General features: G+C 40.8%; 3 protein-coding genes and 1 long non-coding RNA gene across 5 annotated transcripts; 2 read left to right on the top strand and 2 right to left on the bottom strand.

Annotated features, from left to right (window-relative positions):
• Positions 1–254: 254 nt before the first annotated feature.
• Positions 255–4,160, bottom strand: btbd3a (BTB (POZ) domain containing 3a). Of its 2 annotated transcripts, XM_008316481.3 has the most exons (5): positions 3,994–4,160; positions 3,119–3,335; positions 2,843–2,933; positions 2,458–2,576; positions 1,340–2,372 (listed from the first exon to the last, which is right to left on the bottom strand). In XM_008316481.3, the coding sequence occupies exons 2-5, from the start codon at positions 3,301–3,303 to the stop codon at positions 1,340–1,342; spliced, it is 1,428 nt and encodes a 475-aa protein (XP_008314703.1). In that variant the 5' UTR covers positions 3,304–3,335; positions 3,994–4,160. The 2 variants fall into 2 exon arrangements, with proteins under 2 accessions (XP_024914644.1, XP_008314703.1); XM_025058876.1 differs by lacking the exon at positions 3,994–4,160 and having other exon boundaries at positions 255–2,372; positions 3,119–3,333.
• A 337-nt stretch (positions 4,161–4,497) lies between these two features.
• Positions 4,498–15,573, bottom strand: LOC103383384 (striatin-like). Its single transcript, XM_008316480.3, has 19 exons — positions 15,361–15,573; positions 14,801–15,052; positions 13,368–13,471; positions 13,210–13,283; positions 12,857–12,947; positions 10,925–11,083; positions 10,520–10,658; positions 10,240–10,381; positions 10,007–10,120; positions 9,624–9,767; positions 9,404–9,540; positions 9,149–9,324; positions 9,014–9,061; positions 8,787–8,908; positions 8,527–8,694; positions 8,211–8,351; positions 7,696–7,797; positions 6,919–7,005; positions 4,498–6,833 (listed from the first exon to the last, which is right to left on the bottom strand). Exons 2-19 carry the CDS (start codon positions 14,990–14,992, stop codon positions 6,664–6,666), a joined length of 2,310 nt encoding a protein of 769 aa, XP_008314702.1. The 5' UTR covers positions 14,993–15,052; positions 15,361–15,573; the 3' UTR covers positions 4,498–6,663.
• On the top strand, positions 6,524–8,668 carry LOC107989033 (uncharacterized). The gene is made up of 3 exons (XR_001760529.2): positions 6,524–6,600; positions 8,318–8,463; positions 8,548–8,668. It is a non-coding gene; the product is annotated as an uncharacterized LOC107989033 (long non-coding RNA).
• On the top strand, positions 15,174–17,288 carry map1lc3c (microtubule-associated protein 1 light chain 3 gamma). Its single transcript, XM_008316479.3, has 5 exons — positions 15,174–15,294; positions 15,432–15,638; positions 15,716–15,771; positions 16,052–16,158; positions 16,956–17,288. The coding sequence occupies exons 2-5, from the start codon at positions 15,572–15,574 to the stop codon at positions 17,116–17,118; spliced, it is 393 nt and encodes a 130-aa protein (XP_008314701.1). The 5' UTR covers positions 15,174–15,294; positions 15,432–15,571; the 3' UTR covers positions 17,119–17,288.
• Positions 17,289–19,642: the final 2,354 nt, after the last annotated feature.

Below are 19,642 nucleotides of genomic sequence, written 5' to 3'. Positions count from 1 at the left end.
CAAAACTCCCGTTACCCAGCATTTGACGTTTCTCAAAGTGTCTCAACGAAGCATTGATGGTTATATTTACAGTAAGTGATGTATAGTAGGGACTGTGCGAGAGTGAACGATCCGATCATGTTTTTCTGTTTGCCAAAACAAGGAAACGTGCGGTAAAATTGACGACATTCGTTGAGTTCGGGACAAACTAACTATACAGGTCATACGTATTCGTGTTACAGCATTTCACCTGATTAATCAAAGAAGAGTCGGTAGGAAAATTAATATTTTATTTGTAAAAGTTGATTGTTCTTAAGGCCACAAACTAGGTCACTGGCACATTCAACACAGAGATGTTGAAAACAACATGTTTACAAACATGTTCAATGTGGTTCTGGATCAGATAAACAAATAAACAAACAGGAAACAGTCACAGAAACACATTGACAATCTTCAGAGTATAGGAAATTAAAATCACAAGAAGTGTAGATGGTCTCTAAATAAAACAGTTAATATAAAGTTTCTTCTCGGTAGCAGAGCCCCCCTCAGGTGATCTGAGGAACTTCATGCTGGTTAGCGTTAACGTCATGTTAAGATGCTCCTTTCAGCACCAAAGATATTGGCACAAAAAAATTGATTTCTAAATTAAAAACAGAGCTTACCTTAGAGCCTGCATGTTACCCATAATGCACTAGGAGGATCAGTGCAACCCTGTGAACCGCAAGTCTGCAGCTACAACAAGACACAAATGCCTTAAAGGCTAGAAATGGCATGGTGCCTCAAAAAAGATGGCAGCGCCCAGGTTTCCATTTGTGCTTTAACTCATCACTGTGTAAGATGTTCTATCATCGATGTGTATTTACAAACATCCGTCTTTTCATTATTGCGATAACTAGGCAAACACCAACATTATATCATAATGAGGACATGAAACAATACTGTTTTTTTACATTCAATACTCAATTAATTGTGATTCACAATATTATGTCAGTCGGTAATTATGTTTTTTTTTTACAATTATTAAATAGATTCTCCATTGTCCTGCTGTGTTTGATTTGTAATGTTAAATATGTTGAATAAAGATGCTAAAAAAAGAATAAAAGCATATGTTATGCATACTGTGACAACAGCATGACACCAAGGATACAGACTTTTACTAAACATTTTAAATAAAAAGAAAATATTAAGATGGAATTGAAAACGTGGAATGACTAAAAAACATGGCTCCCCCTACTGGCACTTTAAAATAGAATCACTAGGATGGCATCTTGGGTCATCACTAGGAGCAACAGGGTGAACTTATCAGCAGTGTTAAAAACCTTTTCTTTTCAACAGATTTGTTTTCTTGGTGATGTTCCCCTCATGCGTAGAAGATGAGTTCTGGTATCTGACCTCCCTGCACACCAGTACCGTTGGTGCTGTCTGATGAGCACTGGAATTGGAAGGTCACTTTGCCACACTGCACCTCCGTCATGCCCTCCTGGCCAAAATAGCTCAGCTCGTTCCCGTCCAGAACCACGCTAGCAGTGTAGAACGTGTCCGGCTCGATCTGCACCGGATACTCAAACCAGACGGTGAAAGTGCTGCTGGAGCCGTCAGAGAAGTATTTGATGATCCTCTGTGCCATTGGCACACCCTGGCGTTTCAGCTCAATCTTAGCGCTGTACTCGGCCGAGCCACAGCTGGAGCCGTAAAGCCCAAACCCAGCTATGAAAACACGCTTGTCTACGGCAAACTGGATGCTGTCGCACCGTCCTCGGTACCGCCATTGGTTGCTCCTGTATGCACAGGACTGGAAGCGGTGGCACCGTTGTGGAGCCAGGCCTTTGCGAGGTTTCGTACAGAACAAGAGTTCAGGTTTATTGGCGGCGGTGTACCACAAAAAGATGTCATTGGTCTCGTTCAGAGTGAGGACACCAGACTGTGCTGCACCATTGGCAAAGTCCTCCAGGACCATAGTAGGTATACGAATCAGGTAGATCGCCTTCCCGAGTACCAGCCGCTTATTCTCAATGGTTGGGGACAGTTCCTGACGTTGGCACTCAGCCTCTGCCCAGTTCAGTGTTGCCTCAAACACAACCATCTCTTTGGCGTTAAGTGTCTCTCGGCGCAGAATACTCTCTAATGTTTGTATGTCAATATCACAGAATCCTTCAGAGCGAAGTGCTAGCTCAGCCTGAGCATCGATCACCTCCCAGCAACGCTGTGTCAGGTCAGGTTCTTCAAACAGACAGCTCTGTGACAGCAGCACACACGCGTTCTTTGCACTAAGACTTGTCTCCAGGAAGCTCACACAGGCCCGTGCCAGGTGAGGAACGATGTACTTTTTGGCAGCATAAAGGGTGGCGAGCACCGTGTCGGCACACAGGTCGATCTCGTCACAGTAGATGTATCTGTGGAGATGTAGCACTTAAGTTACCACCTCACAATAATTAGTCAATTTGATGTAAATTAATGCTTAATTCGAGGTTGATTTACTTCAGCATAGCCAGGAAAGACGGTGGCTCCACATCTGGGATCCGGATCTCATCCTGATCCTCAGCCAGTTCCCCGTAGAACATAGCATGGAACACAGAGCTGCCGACCGCTAAGACGTACTAGCAGAGCAGACAAAATGAAGGATAAGTTAAGACACATGACATTTTAAACCAACACCACACAACCTCTTTTAAGGAAAGGCATTAGACCAACAGTCTAAGAGCCAATAGGCAAATAAAAACAAATAAAGCTCTCAATTTTATTTACAGAAAAAGCAAAAGTTTTTATAACAACATAAAACACAACAACACGGTGGTGTTGGTACTGTAACTGCTGCTGTTTAAAGTGTGATCGATGTGAGATGATTATGTTGTTATTTTGTTACCTTGTGACCTGGAACTCTTTGTGTTCCACCAGGGGGTCCAACCACAAAGTGAACATCTGCCATCATTTCATTGTTGAACATGACTGAGTTTCTACGATAAAGATCAAAACACAGATTCATGTGAAAAAAGGAAGAGGAATAAAAACATCACTGTTGGCAAACAGCTACTGTTTATTACCAAATCCCTGTCCCAAAATCAGTAGGTAACTTTGGCCATTAATTATTTTGTATTTCCATTGTCATGCTATAACACTGTTGTAGTGTTTTGGCCCTCACCTCTCTCGGATGCTGGGGTAAAGACCCTGCCAGCTGCAGGAACTTTGTGCACTGATGCTGCTGTTGCTGCTGCTGCCGTTGTTGTTGGTCACGTTCTGATGCTGCTCCTCCTGCTGCACGGATGAGTTACTGCTGGTGGTGGCCGGAGGCAGCAGCGTGTTAGCAGGAAACAACTCAGCAGCCATTGTGAGACGTCAGACTGAAAGATGAATCATGGCTGTGACCAAAAAAAAATGTTTTATTACTTTATTATACAGACTCTACAGGTGGCAAAAACACACCTTCTAAGATGTTAACTTTAGTTTAAACAACATAAATTTAACAATTATTCACCTCTATTGATGAAACTATTAAGTCATTTACTATTTGTAACCAAGAGGTTCCACTTATTGTGAAAAAAGGTTAAATTGTAAGGTAAGACTTCTGTAAAAATTAATGACAAACTTAAGATGTATTGTTATTCAAAACAAGAGCATTCAAAATGTTTGACAGCGCCTCCTACAGGGTAGAAGGGTAACATGATGTGTTAAAAAAACTATATGTATATCTCATCTTTGTTAAATATGAAACGTTATGTAACCTGCTGTCAAATTAGTTTTTTCTGACGTGGAACTGCTAAACAGTTAGCTGACGGCTAACTACACACAAACGCCGTCGACACGACATTTACACTAAAGACAGGAAAACATGTCAATACATGACGTCATGTGAGCAAAGAGTGAAAACATTGGAAACATTTTAATAAGGAGGCCTCTAAATTAAACGCGCCTACGCCCGCTGCTAACAGTAGCATGTGATGCTAGGAAGTGGCTAAACTAAAGTGAGCCAAATATTCGCCATATTTTAACAGTTTACGTTAAAATCGATCCACCGACCTGAAGATTGAGCTGTTTCCTCTTATTCTCATCACACTGAAAAGGCTCCACTAACGAATAATACCACGACATTAACTCTGTTTACACATCTGTTTATCCCTTTGCTTCTTCTGCTGCCGTAGTTTCCTGTTGGTTAAAGTCGCAGCTGGCCTCCTACAGGATAGACGGGATACTGCACCACCCGCAAACAGTTGATGTTTTTAAGTTTGATATAGATTTTTTTCCTAAAAAGAATTAAAGATAAGTAGGTACCTAGCACCACCCGCAAACAGTTGATGTTTTTTTAAGTTTGATATAGATTTTTTTTTTATAGATTTTTTTTCCTGAAAAGAATTAAAGATAAGTAGGTACCTGAAATAAACTTTCAAAATATATTTTATCTAAAACATAAAAATATATATATATGGCAGTTTACACAGAAGACAGGCTGTCTACTTGATATTTCTCCATTTTTAAAGAATCTTTCCAACACAAACATAGCAGAAAAAACACAAGTCTCTAGCATGATATACAACATATACCTTTATTATTGTTATTGATAAATATGTATCTCTCCCATTTATTTCAAATTAAAAAGAACAACAGCTATATAATTCTTTATCTACATATCATGGTCTAAATTCTCTACAATGCTTCACTGTACATGGGAAATAACGAAATTAATAATATATTAATAATACATTTTTGTATTTAGTTAAACTGACATCATTCAAGGAAGTGATGTCACACCTATAAGTGCTATAACCTTCAAAAGTAACTAACTTGGTAAAATAAAGAGACGAGTTCTGATGCTTCTGATAAAAAATGGTTTCCTCAAACAACAGTTGTTCAACAATGGATAGTTGATGTGTACAGTAGAAACACTATGAATACCTCACATTTTTCTCAGTAATCAAATATGCTGTGACTTTTTTACAAAGTGAAAATAACTTACTATAATTAGGTGACTAGAACAACAAGGTCCAAATGTTCTTCAGAGATTACATAACGCATACCTTCACTTGTATTAACTAGCTTTCCTGACTTTGCCCTTAGCCTTTAAAATAGTTTAATATTATTGTTAATGTATGATAGCTGCCATTCATATTTATGTCACGTGTCACATGTCAATTCAATGTAAAAACATTGTATCGAGTTTCGTGTTGAAGGCAGCAAGAATTAATAACTCACGTTCTAGTCCTATGTGCACACGCCCTTCACATTAATGAACAAAAGTGCTTTAAAATCTAAAAACTGTACAAACAGCTTTTTTAGGCTTTTCTCCGCTTACATTAGTAAAGTTTTCAGAAGGAAACAGCTTCATCGTTCAACACAGAATTTTGGTTAAAAAAAGAATTAAACAAAAAACAGGGAGTGACACGTCACAACGGAGCAGCAGAATAAACTCTCAAGTTAGAAAACGTCATCATCAACAAACAAGGAAGCCAATAAAAAAGTTTAACAAACAAATTTACCAAACCAACAACCCAGAGGACTGAGTTAGCATTAGCAACCTGTCACGTTGGTCTGATGGTTGTTTGTGTTGATTCTAAAACCATTACAAAATCAAAGAAGAAACAACAATGAAAACATACAGTAGTGTCGCAGGTTTTAACAATCAATAAATTATTAAAATAAACCTCAATACAAATATTTACATCAGAAAAAACATATGAAAAAAATACACAAAAATTACCAGTTTGTTCCCAGAATACCGCAAACTCTATGATGACTTTAATGTAGTCGTGTTTACACGTGCAAAACTGCCACTTTTGGTCCTTAGACCTGCTGAGCAATCAAAAACCATTAAGTTATCGTTTGCTTAATTGAAGCAGACGAGGGGGCAACAATCTTAAGCTCCGCCCACACTGACATTATTTTAGTGGCGAATCAGAAGAATTCTCTTTACCTTAAAACTGACATAACATGATCATACATTGTATATGTTACGTCAACGACATACAGGGGTTAGCATCGCTACTATATTAGCATGCAATTTTCAAAATAAAAGTTTCCACTTGTTGATCAACTGTTAATCCACATTCAACATTTCCAAGATCAAATTTTGTTCACAAACTCACACGACGCCACAGCTTTGAAATTTTCCACAAAAATAAATAATAATTTACAAAGCTGCAGTTTTGCAAAAAATAAAGATCATTGTATCTCCTCTTCAGCACTTTAGCATTAACCTCCAGATTTTGTTCCTCAAACTTTTATTTTCTGTTTCTCTAGGTACAGAAAAAACAACCAATTTTCCTAAACCTCTCGCTGTAACATTCTTATCAATGTTCATTAGGACTCTAATAATAATGACAACGAAATAAAGTGTCTGATTATGTTTGCCTACAATAATAAATTTGGGCATTTCACAATAAAAGCCTCTGTTTGTCTACACTTAAATCCATGCCAAGTGAATAAAATATCAGTAAAAGCAGTCGCCATAGCAACAGTTGTCATTGTGGGCGGGGCTAATATCTGCTCAACTTGAATTCTAAGATCATGTAAAGGCACAGACCAACGCAAACACAGACTAGAGCTGAAGATGACAGGTGCTTGTTTTTGGCTTGTTGTCTGTTCCTCATTGGCGTGTGGAGTGTTGTCAGGACCCAGGCCAGCCGAAGTCCAGTGAGTATGTGTGTGTGTGTGTGTGGTGGGGGGGGGATGCGGGGGGTGAGTGGTGGTGTTCAGTCATACAAAAACCTTGGCAAGCGCGTCAGCACCGGCGCTGCCGATATAGCACATGGTTGGGTGGAACGCCACAGCGTGGATGGACTCCTCAAACTTCTTACGGTGAGCTGTGACCTCCTGGATGCACGTCTTGGTTTCCATGTTCCACAAACGCACAGAGGAGTCGTGACCTGAGGAGAGAGTTGATGCAGAAGGGAGGTCAGGTGTGTCTGTATGTGTGGCAACATTGGGCGTGTCCGGCGCTCGAAGACTTACTTCCTGACATGAGGTAAAGTCCATTTGGATCCACAGCCAGACTGGTCACCGAGTCCAGATGAGCCACCATGGAGTGGACACATTTACCTTCACAATAAAGAACATAGTTACTGTGCAAATCAAGAAGCTAGACGTGTTTTTAGGAGTTACTTTAGCTGCAATTCAACATTAGCTTCTGCTAAGTAGCCTCCTTTAATGTGATATATGCAGATGACATTAGTCTGACATTAGATAGTCTAATGACAACCATCAACAACATTAGCCAAGATGAAACGTTCCAAAATTAGTCGCAGTAAAATGGTAACTTCAAATAGCAGCTGTCAGCATTCCGTTTCAAGCAATATTAGGTTTCATTACATTACGTTAGTAGCGTGTTAGCTAAATTATTTTGTTGCTAACATCAGAAGCAATTCGACATCTGCTGTGACTTCATATAATTTTCTGTTATTTAATAAATGTTATGTAATGAATCAGTTATTCATCAGAGATTTTCTGCTCTTAACGTGGTCTGTCTTCATTCATCAGCTGACATTTGACGCTAATAAATACTTGAAGCTGTTAGCCAGCAGTAAATGATGTAGCTGCTAACTAAGCCTGCTTTCAAATAATTGCTCGAGCATTAGTAACACTTTGTTTAAAAGCTTTACATAAACATTGGTAATTTCACTGAATGATATCAAGTGAAAAGCAGGAAATCAGTGTGACATCCAGACAAAGAAACTCCTGGGTCGTTCACAGCATGTGCCACGGTGAGGAAGAAGCTCAGCGTCAGCTGACCTGTGTTGTTGTCAAAGAACTGAATGTGGCGATCCTCCTGAGCCGTGATGGTGATTGGAAGCGTAGGATGACTCAGCACTTTGTTGATTTTACATGGAGCGTCTGCGAAAAACAAGCGTCAGTGTCAGCTGACACAGTGTCACATGGTAAAATCATCACACTGTAGAAGACGTGCCTTATTATATACATGATAAATATTCATTCGTTTTATTGTAGTTGTTTAAATATTGCAATATCTCTATGGTTTCCTAAATTTAACTGCTATTTCATTTATTTTCCTATCTCTATGGTTTCCTAAATTTAACTGTTATTTTTTATCATTTATTTTCAAAATTGTCCTTTTAATACTTTGTTTACTGTGTTTTTATGTCAGACAGAAGTTAATTCATGCAACAACCCTTATTTGATTCACCCCAGTTACACAACATGGCCAGATGAGGCAGCAGTGAACCAGCAGCATTATTATAACTGAATTCTTCTTCTTCTTCCTCTCACTACCCTCCAGACTCATCTACCTGGTGGTCCAGCAGAATCAATCTTCAGGATGAGCTGCTGAGTCTCCATGTTAAAGAGGCAAATGTGTCCCGTGGAGAATGACGTTATCATTTGATTTGGTTCACAGGTCACCACGTCAACCGAGGTCGGCACACCCAGCTCTGACAGCCCAGAAAGGAGGAGGAGGAGGAGAAGAGGTCAAAACCATGACGGAGTCAAACAGTGGACGTATTAACAGGGTTAACTTCAACCTTGAGCTCTTGACTTCTACAGGTTTTTATACTGAAATCCAGCAGAGTGTCCTGTTTGTCCTTCTACCGTGTCCTGGTCTCTTACCTCCTTTTTCGTTGAAAACAGCGAGACACGGTGAGGTATCTGCAGCGTTCCACAACCGCATCGTCCCATCGGCGGAGCAAGACAGAAGACGGTGATGGGCGGAGCTATGGACCACACCCCACACTGAGTCGGTATGACCAGAGAGCGCCCCCCTGAGGACAGAGGAATCTGCAGCACAGAGCATAGAGCGCAATTCTGTTTATATTAGAACTGAGATTCACTGATTCTAATAAATGTCACCGACAGAAAGTGAAAAATACCGTATGAGTCGTAGGGGTCGATGTTGGGATTAGGGAGGTTCCAGCTCTGAATGTTACCGTCCACTCCTCCGCTGAAGCACTGTTCACCGTTGGATGTCATGGTGACGCAGAGCACGGCTCCACTGCAGAGACGGTACATCAGTGAAAGGTTTTATTAAGGTAATATTTTAGGAGCTCACAAATCTGAACTGGGAAATGAACCCAGAGTTTTCCGGTCGGCGTCTCACCTGTGTGCTCTGAACGTGTAAACGGGCTCCACATCTAACGCAGCACATCTGCAGAATCAGGAGACACAGATGTGACGTCATCGTATCATACACTCTCTCTACACCTGAACTGTTATCAACACGCCGCGGCCCTACTTCTTGGCTGGCGCCGTCTTCTGGAGGTTCCACAGTTTGAGGGTGTGGTCCTCGGAGGCGGTGATCAGGATGGGCTCCACTGGATGAAAGGCCAGACTCCTCACTGAGTCAAAGTGGCTGCGCAGAGTAAACTTGGGATTCCAGGTCTTCCTCAGGGCGTCCGTGCTGGTGCTGATCTGAGGAGGAGGAAAAAAAGGAAGGTGAAAAATCTGAGGTGATAGAATCTCCCGTCTGTGTTTTCAGTGTTCTCCTCACGTCATATGACGTGCCGTCAGCTTCGTTAGCCACGGTCAGTCCGGCCAGTTCTCCCAGACCGAGCTCGTGGGAAACCGCCTCATCCACTTGACCCAGGATGAAAGATTTTCCAGGTGATGGTAGGAATGTCATGGCCTCTGTCACGAGAAGAACCAAAGAACCGCGTTTAAAACAGAACCGTGAATGACAACAAGAGGGCGGGAAATAAGAGGGAAGTTACCCTCGTCCAGCCGACCGATTTCCTGTTCTGTAAGTCTGGGGACACTAGGCCTGGTGGGCGGAGCCAAAGAAGGCTGGACTGATGGGAGATCCTCAGCATCACGGAGGTTGGCTAACATGTCCTGGAGCTTAGAGCGGTTTGGTCCTGTGTGGAAAGAGAAGGAAAAAAAAATAAAAAACAGAAGCGAAAAAGTGGCAGAGAAGAAAGATAAGGAATGAGGAGAGGAAAGAGAATGAATAAAAGAATAAAAGAGAGCAAAGTGAGAGAAGACAAAAACAAAGAGAAGAAAAAAAATATAAAATGGATCACGACAGGTGAGAAGAAGAAGCAGAGCCACCCAACACAGAGTGAAGGAGAGAAGATGAAGGTGGAGGAGCACGCACTCTTCACTCCTTTTTTGCCCTTGCGCTCCTTCCTGTACTGCTCCTTCAGTTGGGCGATCAGACTCTGATCCACAATCCAGGACGCTTCAGCCACGGAGGACGGCTGCTGCTTCTCTATGTACCAGCAGGGGGAGACACAAAGGCTCAAAACAAAAAATAACCAAATAACTTCACTTCACTTCCTCATGATACAGAAATAAAGACTTCATTGAACTATTACCAACCCCACTCACCGGTCCCAGGCTCAGGCAGTCCGTCCAGATCATCCTGACCCGCCAAGAAATCGAACCCCTTCAGGGCCTTCTCTGCGTCTGGGTCGTCACTGAGGTCTGAAGTCGTAGAAGACGGCATTGATGACTGTTTCTTCTTCACTAACTGTTAAAACAACAACACGAGAAACAAGGTTTGATGTGTAGTTTTATATATACATCATCCAGTGTCACAAAGATTCTTAAAATCATTTTTAAATGTCATTTTCTATCGCATTATTTTGTTGTTTTTGCGTCGTCTCACTGTAGCCAGTTCCAGGATGGTTCTGTCCTGCCCTTCGGCCTCCTCTTCTTCCTCCTCATCTTCATCACAGAAGGCTACGGCGCTCTCAATGAATTTGAAGGCCTCCAGCACGGTGGCGGAGTCGGACATTTCAGGTTTACTGAAGCAGGAAGTGGATATGTTAGCCCAGCCGACGAAGGCAAACAGTAAGAGTAATAATTGGCAAAATCATCTGCGAGTTTTAGAGAAGTCTATTGTGGCTTTATTTTTGGTTTATAACAGTTTTGTGTTGGTTAAGATGATAAATGAAGGCAATTCTTTACTTTAATATTTGCTAAATTATTAAAAATATGATGATCTTCAATCTTAACTGGACCAGTGCCTTATTTGATTAATTTTGAGAGTATTTAGTTCCTCATACAGTACCTGATCATGGTGCTGTAGTTCTGAGACGACGGTTCGGTACCGTTGACCATGGGTTGAGTTCTGCTGACTTTGGAATCCTCCGTCAGACCGAGTAGACCTCGCACTCGCTGAGACTTCACATCCAGGATGGTGTCAGTGTAGCCCACTTCCTGCAGGTACCTGAGGGACCGAGGGTTGGGGTTAGTTCTGTTCTCCTTGACCTGACCCGAACTTTTAGTCTCAGACTTTCAAAACAAAACAGTTTCAACAGATATAAAGAAGACAGTACTAGTAAAATGAACTGGCTTGGTTTATTTATAGTACAGCTTCATAACACCTGCTATCGCTATTTGTTAGCTCTTATTGTACGGCGCCAACATCTGCTTAGACCTGATAACTTCAGACCAAAATATGCTACTTTCACTCCAAGTTTTTTTTTACTCCTGATTAGTTCTTCTAACCCCAGTATCTGCTTTCAACCAAACTAGATTATTTTTACACTGAATAACTTCTGTAACACCAAGTAGACACGTCTTCAAACATTGGTTCTAAACACCTGTTTAGTCATGTTAGCATTAGCACTCTTTTAAATATGCTAAAACATGACTCACTTACAGTAGGGTTTCTATTAGGTAAAATGAAAATGTTAACTTATGTTATTAATGTTTACAGTACAGTACAGAGTTAGCATTGTAATTATCATAATAATCTCATTACCTCCAGTCTGACCAGGGAAAAAAAAAAACAAGTTCCTCTCAGGTAACGCCATAAAACTGAACAATCATCAGTTTATTACTTTTGTCAAGCAAACAAGTAAATAATCAGATTAGTTATTTATTAACTAACTAGAACTGACGGTGTATAAATGTAAATTTCTGATTGTAAACCTCAGTTACAGTTTGTAATTATTATTATTATTATTGTTATTATAAAGTTTAGACTCTGTACTGACCTTTAGCTGTAAAACACCTGGACCCTGACCGTTTTTAATCCCCAAAGGACGGGTAAGATTTGTGAATGGAATCTGATGTGTTTTCTCCAGAGATACAGTTTGTAATGAGAGTGAGAGAGAGAGAGAGACAGAGAGAGAGAGACAGAGACGGAGAGAGAGAGAGTCTGTACCAGCCTCTGCCATCACAGGAGGCCTCCATGTCTCCACACAATCCTCCATTCACTGACAACACACACAGACACCCCTACATACACATAGACACACACACACACACACACACACTTGTGTGCTGCAGCATTTCAGTCATTTATAAATTTGTAAATAAAAAAATAAACAAAGAATTAACGAGAAGTAACGATACAGGGTGACTCACATTGTTGCGAATGTAATTAGCGATTTAGAAAGCGTCATTATTTAAACAGAGCGTTAAACAAAACTTTAGCTAATTTTACCGAACTAGAAAGCGTCATTATTTAAACAGAGCGAACAAAACTAATTTTACCGAAATAATGCTAAAAGCTAACGGCTAATAGCTAATAAACGCCAATATTAAAAGACCGTAAACTCATGATTAGATTAGTGCAAATTTAGATTAGATCCTACTTTATTAATCCCACACTGGTGAAATTGTTGCGCGCTTATGCTACCGCTAACACACAAAACCTTTGTAAAAAAACAGGGTTTAATTTAAGTTGTAGTAAATGTTTGCAGGTTAAACAGTAGGGATTTAGGCCAAAGCTAATGTCTTACTGCTATGCTAAGTGTTAGCAGTGAGCTGATGTTAGCTAATACAGCAGATATAAGTGCTAAGATATGCTAGGAAATGTTAGCCGATGTGACTGGGAGCTAGAAGATGCTAACACTGTAAACCAGGTAAGTGTAAGCAGATATTATAAAAAAGAAAAAGGTGATCTGATGGTGAGCTCATGTGGACGCAGGTGAAAAGTTGCCAGTCAGTATTTGTCAGACAAACGAAGTTTGAATTCTTAGGGAAAACTCACTGCCTGAGCAGCTGACGTCCCTGTTTCCAGCTGAGCTGATGATGGCTGCTTATGTTTGGAGGACTGGGAGCTTCAGTGTCATCACCCTCATCTGAAACACACACACACACACACACGCCAGGTTTTCAAACGTCTAGTAAAATGATACTTTTCAGTCCACGCGGATCTAAACCAGGACCATCACAGATCTGTCAACGATCAAGACGTTATCCTCTAGAGATTCACTCATGATGTAGGTGGAATTTGGACCTGTTGATGAAGCAGCTGTTCACACTCCGAGCTGGTGTTGACCACATTAATTCAACACCGTATCTGGATTTATGACACCTTACAGTCACACTGGTGCGTTCTACCTGAGTCATAACTGGGGACTTCAATCTCTCCCTGGTTCAGGTCGGTTCCATATTTCAGTTTGTGGTACTTGGCCCTGGGAAACAAAAACACACACACACTCTTATCAGTGACTCGTTTGTTTCCTGCCAAGTTCCTCAGAGCTCTGATCAGAACTCACCGCTCCTGTTTGAGCGCATACTCCAACATCTTGATTCTTCTCACTAGGTCTTTCTTCAGATTCTCCTGACCTCGTCGCTCGCCCTGGAGGAAGGCGATCTGAGCCTGGAGGTAAACAAGTCAAGCTGCCATTAATGGAGTCAACTGTAGGTTTAGAGCCGAGACAAACGTGCATCAAATCGATGAATTAATTATTGACAAAATATTGCATTTAAAGTCCCTTAATGTACAAACACTCCAATCCTGCAGGTGGCAGTGCTGCACCTAACATTCATTGATTCATCTGTCAACTGAGATTAAACTGAATTTAAAAAACGCATTGCTACTTATTGTGTCAAATATTTCTATTTGATAAAAAAATGATTAAGTCTCTACTTAATTTGATTGATTTTAAAATTTGACCTACAGTATGTGTTCCTCCTCACTCTAGCCGCAAGGGGGCGCTCTTGACACAGTCAGCACTGACCATGTGCGGGTATCAGGTTCTACTTTAGATCATGCAGCTATTTACTGCTCCACTAGTCTACATTCACGGGTCAGCAGTTATCATGAAAGCCCCAAAGCCTCCTGGGAAATGAGGCAGGATTTCTGAGAGTCTGAACGTCCAGCACGGAGGAACTCCTGTGACCTGTGTCAACTTCATGTCTGATCTGTTCTAAGGCCTGACCCTGTGACTAACCTGGTAATAATCAGGAGCCTTAATAATCCATCTTTTTCTCAGAATATGGAGAAAAATAATGTCTTTTTTTCATCATCTCAGAATTCTTACATTTAAGTTGGAAATGTAAGTTAGAATTCAGATTTCTTCTCTCACAATACGTTTTTCCCCAAATCTTTACTTTAAAATGATTGCATTTTGTTCAGATATGAGATAAAAATAATTGATTTCTTACAATTTTCACCTTTACACAGGTCTGTAATAAGGAACTTTTTTTTAAAAAACATCAGAAGTCTTACTATTTTTTTTTTAATAATTCCAGATACAAGTCAAAGTCTGACTTTTCCATCAGTTCTCACGACTTTTTCGAAGGAACTCTATGAAAGTTACATCTCGGAATCCTGAATAAAGAGATGTTTTTAGACTGTTTTTGGATTTTAGATCTATAATAATGCTCACATTTTTTAAATACAGTAACATAAATGTCAACCTTTCATCACGGAGTCTTGTTTAAAATCTAAGATACTTTTATCTCAGAATCCCGACTGTTTTCATGACAATATAATTCTCTGATTTTTACTCTTGTTTTTTCAAGGCAGACATGGAAAAAAAAAAAAAAAAAAAAAACTACACTCCGCAGTTTTCTGACTCACGGCGGAGACACATCTCCTGCAATCACACCAAGTTATGACCGTGACTTTACAGCGGCCAGAAATCTGTGTCATTCCCCGGAGTCTCGTGAGCGGCTCCGGGTGTTGACGACAGCAGCCCCTCACCTGCAGCTCGGCCCGCTCCACCTCCCACTGAGCCCGCTCTACTTCGTACCGGGCCCACTCGTACTGGAGGTAGTGTAAAATCCCCGCGATGCTGTACTGAGCTCCGGCTGTCTCTGTGACGTCTCCGAGCGGCGCAGCTTTGACTCCGCTGCCGCCGCTGAAGAACACCCCGGGGCCCGCCTGCTCGTCCATGGCAGGGCGACGAGGTTCTGGTTCGGCCCGCTGCTTTCAACCGTTCCGGTACAGTGTCCTCTGAAAGACAGTGAGGTCCATTCAGTGAGGTGCTGGTGGGCAGCTGTCAAAACAGCACACTTACGGGAACCGCCGAGTACAATAACATCCGGTGTGGATTTTCACAATAAAAGGACTTATGTTTTCATTCCGATAATATTGATTACTAGGATGATGGGACGCTTTGACTCGACCGTTGTTGACCATTACCACGAGAGCTCGTATTTAATATATCAGTACGAATAACCGACCGTTAAAATAAAGTAAACATACAATATCTTTCTTTTCTTTTTTTTTTTTTACTTTTTTTTATTTATTTAATTTTTTACTTTTGCCAAACCCGTAGCTGTTCTTCTTCGACCCTAACCCAATCCCTTTGACTCTCCCCATCCTTTCCCAGCGTCAGTGATGCCGACGACGATTGGCGCCACGTGTTAATCAGCTGATGCGTCACAGCCGCAGAATTTGTCTATTTAACTGCGGAGCCTCGTCCATCGCACACTCAGACGCTGAGAAAGAACAGAAGGGATCAGAAAAGAAATGCCTCCGTTTGAGAGTAACCACCAGCAGCCGCAGAACAAGCCCTTCAAACAGAGAAAAAGTTTTGGTAAACGATTGACAGTCATCAACCAACAGCCGAAACCGTGTCCTCTGTGATGTGATTTTATTATTAATTTATTTCAGCCACGAGGAAACAGGAGGTGGCAGGAATCAAGTCCAAGTTCCCAAACAAGATCCCGGTAAGTTAAAATTAAAATTTGAGTTTAATTAGTGTTAGACTTTTGTGTTTGCAGATTTACGTCGGCTGATTCGTCACCACCGTGTGAGGAATTGATATAATCGTGTCAATATCGTACATATGAGTAACAACTCATGTTTTTGTTTTTTGGACAGTAGCAAATTAGAACTTTTTTAAAATTTAATTTATTTTTAGCTCTTAGTTTCCATGTGTTTTATTAGTAACTTTATATTTGTTTTTTTTTTAAACATTCTCCATCTCTGCCCTGTCTTCTTCTTCAGGTAATCATTGAACGATATGAGCGTGAGAAGTTTCTCCCTCCTCTGGATAAAACAAAGTTCCTGGTTCCTCATGAACTCACGATGACGCAGTTTGTCACAATCATCAGGTAAAACTTCACCCTCAGCACAACAGCACCTGTATTTAATGATTTCACAAAAACAAATCCTGCACCGTTCAAAGTCAGACGCTGTGGTCCTTTTTTTTATCAGATCATGGACAGATCATGGACAGATGTGTTGCTGCTTCCTGCTTTTAGCCTCCGTCACCATGATCCAGCAAATCATGTCCAGCTGCACAAGGCCTGGGTCACACGCTGAGTCAGATGTCAGACCTGGATACATCATGACTTTGTTGTGAAGCGGTTGGGTTAGTGAGATGGCAGTAAACAAAGATTGACTTTTAACCTCTTGGTTAAATGAATAATAAGTGTGTAGTGTTTGAACTACTCTAGTACTGCTCTGTGTACTGTGTACTGGTCGTTTGATGTAATTCCTTGTGGTGATGGTAAAACGTTTTTACTTTCCAGTAGGAAAACCACATAATTCCTGGTGCTGTTCTTCTGTCCTGGAGCTGCTCTGACTACTGGAAAATGTTAAATATGGCTCCTGGTTTTGTGCCTGTTGTGTATATTTATTTATTTTGTTGTTGTAGTACTGTTCTTGATTCTTCGCAGTAGGAACCGGTACTGTCTGTAGAGTCATGTCCTGTCATTACACTACTGTGCATTGTGGGAACATGAATGTAGTCCTTCACCCTCGTGTTGCCAGTTTCTGTCCCAAACGGATGGTTGAGATGACTGAAAATAAAAAATGGAATGCAGCTGATGCTTGTTGCTGACAGACTCTTCTGTCTTCTTTTTTTTTGTCTCGTCTCCACTCATTCTGTCTGCCCCTCTTACCTCAGGAACAGGATGGCGCTGTTGCCCACTCAGGCCTTCTACCTGCTCATCAACAACAAGGGTCTGGGCAGCATGTCGCTGACCATGGCTCAGGTTTACAAGGAGCAGCAGGATGAAGATGGCTTCCTTTACATGACCTACGCCTCCCAGGAAATGTTCGGACACTGACCGCACCTCCAAACACTGGCCCGCTGCACTTTTTATGTACACTGCTACCAGTCTGTCTGCTGTAAATATGAAAAAAGTTTTTATTTATTGTACAATGTTTGTTTAATGTAGATTTTATTGAAAAAGTGATTATTTAGCTCTAATAAATATTGTTGTCATAAATGTAAACATTTGTGAGATGTTGATCTTTTGGAGGCAGCAGTGGTGAGAAAGTACGATGGTCACACATGGCCGTTAAAGAAATATACAATTCAAACTTTTTTGCTTTAAAACTGTCACTTTTAAGTCCGTCTCTCCTCTAAAGATTCTCATGTCATTACACCACCAGGTGGCAGCAGTGATTCACCGGCTTAACCCTCGTCGCTTCGATTCTTTAAATCTTAAACTATACATTTTTTTAGTCTGTCCGTTAGAAATTGTCGACAGTTAACAGTTCTCACTTGTTTAAATTATTTTTCAACTTGTCAGTGATGTAAGTCTAGTGATCCTTTTAATTAAATAATTAGCTTTAACCATTAGCAGAATCTTTTTAATTTATAATTTTTTGTATAGGCTTTTTAAAGCATTTTCGATCATGTTAGCCTTCATGTTTTTCTCTTCCATTAAAAAAAATAAAATAAAATAAAAAAGATATAAATAATGAAGGCTGTAAGGAGCCTTCATTATTTATATATATTTTTTACTTTGTATGTTTTCAAACAGCATCTTTGAGCTGTCAAACTTCTTTTAGCTTTAACTTTAGTGTTAGTTATTTCCATGTTGCTTTTTTTCACTTTTCTATTCCTTTAAGGCTGATGTTGCCTTCAGGGTCTCAGGCTTCTAGCGTATATATATGAGATATTAGCAGATTTGAGGAACTCTCAGCTTCTAGTGTGACATGAGTTGTGCTTTGATGTATTTCCTGTCTGGACATATATCAAGTGTGTTATGTTTACAAACAGCATTTGTGTGTATGTGTGAGAGAGTAATGGAGGTGAAAGCTCATTGGCTTGCACAGTCACACACTCATTGGAATGCAAGCACATATCTCGCTCTGTGGCTTACACACACACACACACACACACACACACATTCACTCAAATGTGTCCTTCCTGTTCTGGGTGTCGTGACAGAAATACCTCAGCGGCTGCAAGTATTGCTCTCTCACTACTGATGATGTAATGTCCTCACGCACACACACACACACACACACACTTCCTTGTGTTTGTTTGCAGCTTTAAGGAGTCCCACTCTTACTTCCTGTCTCATAAAACAAAACAAACAGATTAAAAACCAGCCCCAGTCGTGTGGGAAACTGAACATCAAGCAGACGGTGTTGAAACGTTACGTCTCTGCTGTTATCACCCTCTCAGACGTTACACATGTGATTTAGTTTGGTTTGTTTTGTAAACAGCGTACAGCAGGAGGGGTGTGGCCACGGAGAGCTGCACACACTGTCCCAAAACAAACCAGCAGCTGAGGCTTAATGGGAAAAACAGACAAACTACGAAAACCACATTGAAACAGTCAGAAATATCACTAAAAAAAGTCAACAAAATCTCTTGAAAACTAAACCTTCGTGTGTAACACTTATGAGTTATTTTAACCAGAAGACCAGAAAAGTCATGAAGCCAAGCCAAAATATCTAAGAGCTAAAAGCTAAATGAAGGCCACTTTCATGTTGTCACAGATCCAAAACCCACACATTGTCCACATTGGACATATTTGGATATATATATATATATATATGTATATATATATATATATAAATATATATATATATATGATATTCAAGAAACTGGTCATAGAAGACGACTTCCTGTGCAATGTGAAAGAAAAGAAAACGTTGACTTTGTCCACACCCACCTAAACGTGCGGTCTTTGGTTTGGACTGGGCAGCAGACTGAAACTCTGCTCACTTTCCCTGAGAATCTGAGGAACCTTCTCCTAAACCCTGTGTGTGAGTTCAGTGGAGGTGAACTCTGTGAGAATCCATTTCCAGCCATTGTTTCCTTCCGTTCCCACCTCTCCGTCTCTGATGTTGCAACAAGCGACACACATTTTCCTTTTTTACCACAGTAACTGTATCCTTCTGGGAGAAGGTGGGTCGCGCCTTCACATGGTGTCGGGTCTCCGCCATATTGAGTCCGAACGGTAACAGCAGTGTCGTTTTACCCAGCATCCTTCAATGGTGGTGAGACGCGGGGCCACAGGCCTGGGGTTTGTCCTGCAAACAGACGCAGCATTGAGCAGGAACCTTCACACCACTGAGGAGCTCAGGCCCAGAGTTCCTGGATAGTAACGGGAGAACCTCGGTATCGTGCAGTGTCAGAACGACGTAGCTGTGATCAGAGTCTCCTGCTGTGATAACAACACAAACCTGTTATCAGATTATGTTTGAACAGTAATAAAGAATATGGACACCTGACTACTGAGCTGCAAGAATAGGTCCACGTTAGTTTCATTTCACAGGAATGAAAAAAAAAATCATTCCCATTCAACTTAGTGTCACATTATTTTTATCTTTATTGGCATCTTAATCATG

The sequence above is a fragment of the Cynoglossus semilaevis genome, chromosome 9 (assembly GCF_000523025.1).
Source record: "Cynoglossus semilaevis isolate Cse_v1.0 chromosome 9, Cse_v1.0, whole genome shotgun sequence".
In the NCBI taxonomy this organism is placed as follows: domain Eukaryota; kingdom Metazoa; phylum Chordata; class Actinopteri; order Pleuronectiformes; family Cynoglossidae; genus Cynoglossus; species Cynoglossus semilaevis.
This window is presented reverse-complemented; position numbering and strand designations above follow the sequence as displayed.

Coding starts and splice junctions, on each gene's coding strand:
- LOC103383384 (XM_008316480.3), bottom strand. CDS start 14,992: ATGGACGAGCAGGCGGGCCCCGGGGTGTTCTTCAGCGGCGGCAGCGGA. Junction 13,472..14,800: donor TGGAGCGGGCCGAGCTGCAG/GTGAGGGGCTGC, acceptor GTTTACCTCCAG/GCTCAGATCGCCTTCCTCCA. Junction 9,062..9,148: donor AAGACGGCGCCAGCCAAGAA/GTAGGGCCGCGG, acceptor CTGATTCTGCAG/ATGTGCTGCGTTAGATGTGG.
- btbd3a (XM_008316481.3), bottom strand. CDS start 3,303: ATGGCTGCTGAGTTGTTTCCTGCTAACACGCTGCTGCCTCCGGCCACC. Junction 2,934..3,118: donor TACCCCAGCATCCGAGAGAG/GTGAGGGCCAAA, acceptor TCTTTATCGTAG/AAACTCAGTCATGTTCAACA. Junction 2,373..2,457: donor TCTTTCCTGGCTATGCTGAA/GTAAATCAACCT, acceptor ACATCTCCACAG/ATACATCTACTGTGACGAGA.
- map1lc3c (XM_008316479.3), top strand. CDS start 15,572: ATGCCTCCGTTTGAGAGTAACCACCAGCAGCCGCAGAACAAGCCCTTC. Junction 15,772..16,051: donor AGTTCCCAAACAAGATCCCG/GTAAGTTAAAAT, acceptor CTTCTTCTTCAG/GTAATCATTGAACGATATGA. Junction 16,159..16,955: donor CAGTTTGTCACAATCATCAG/GTAAAACTTCAC, acceptor CTCTTACCTCAG/GAACAGGATGGCGCTGTTGC.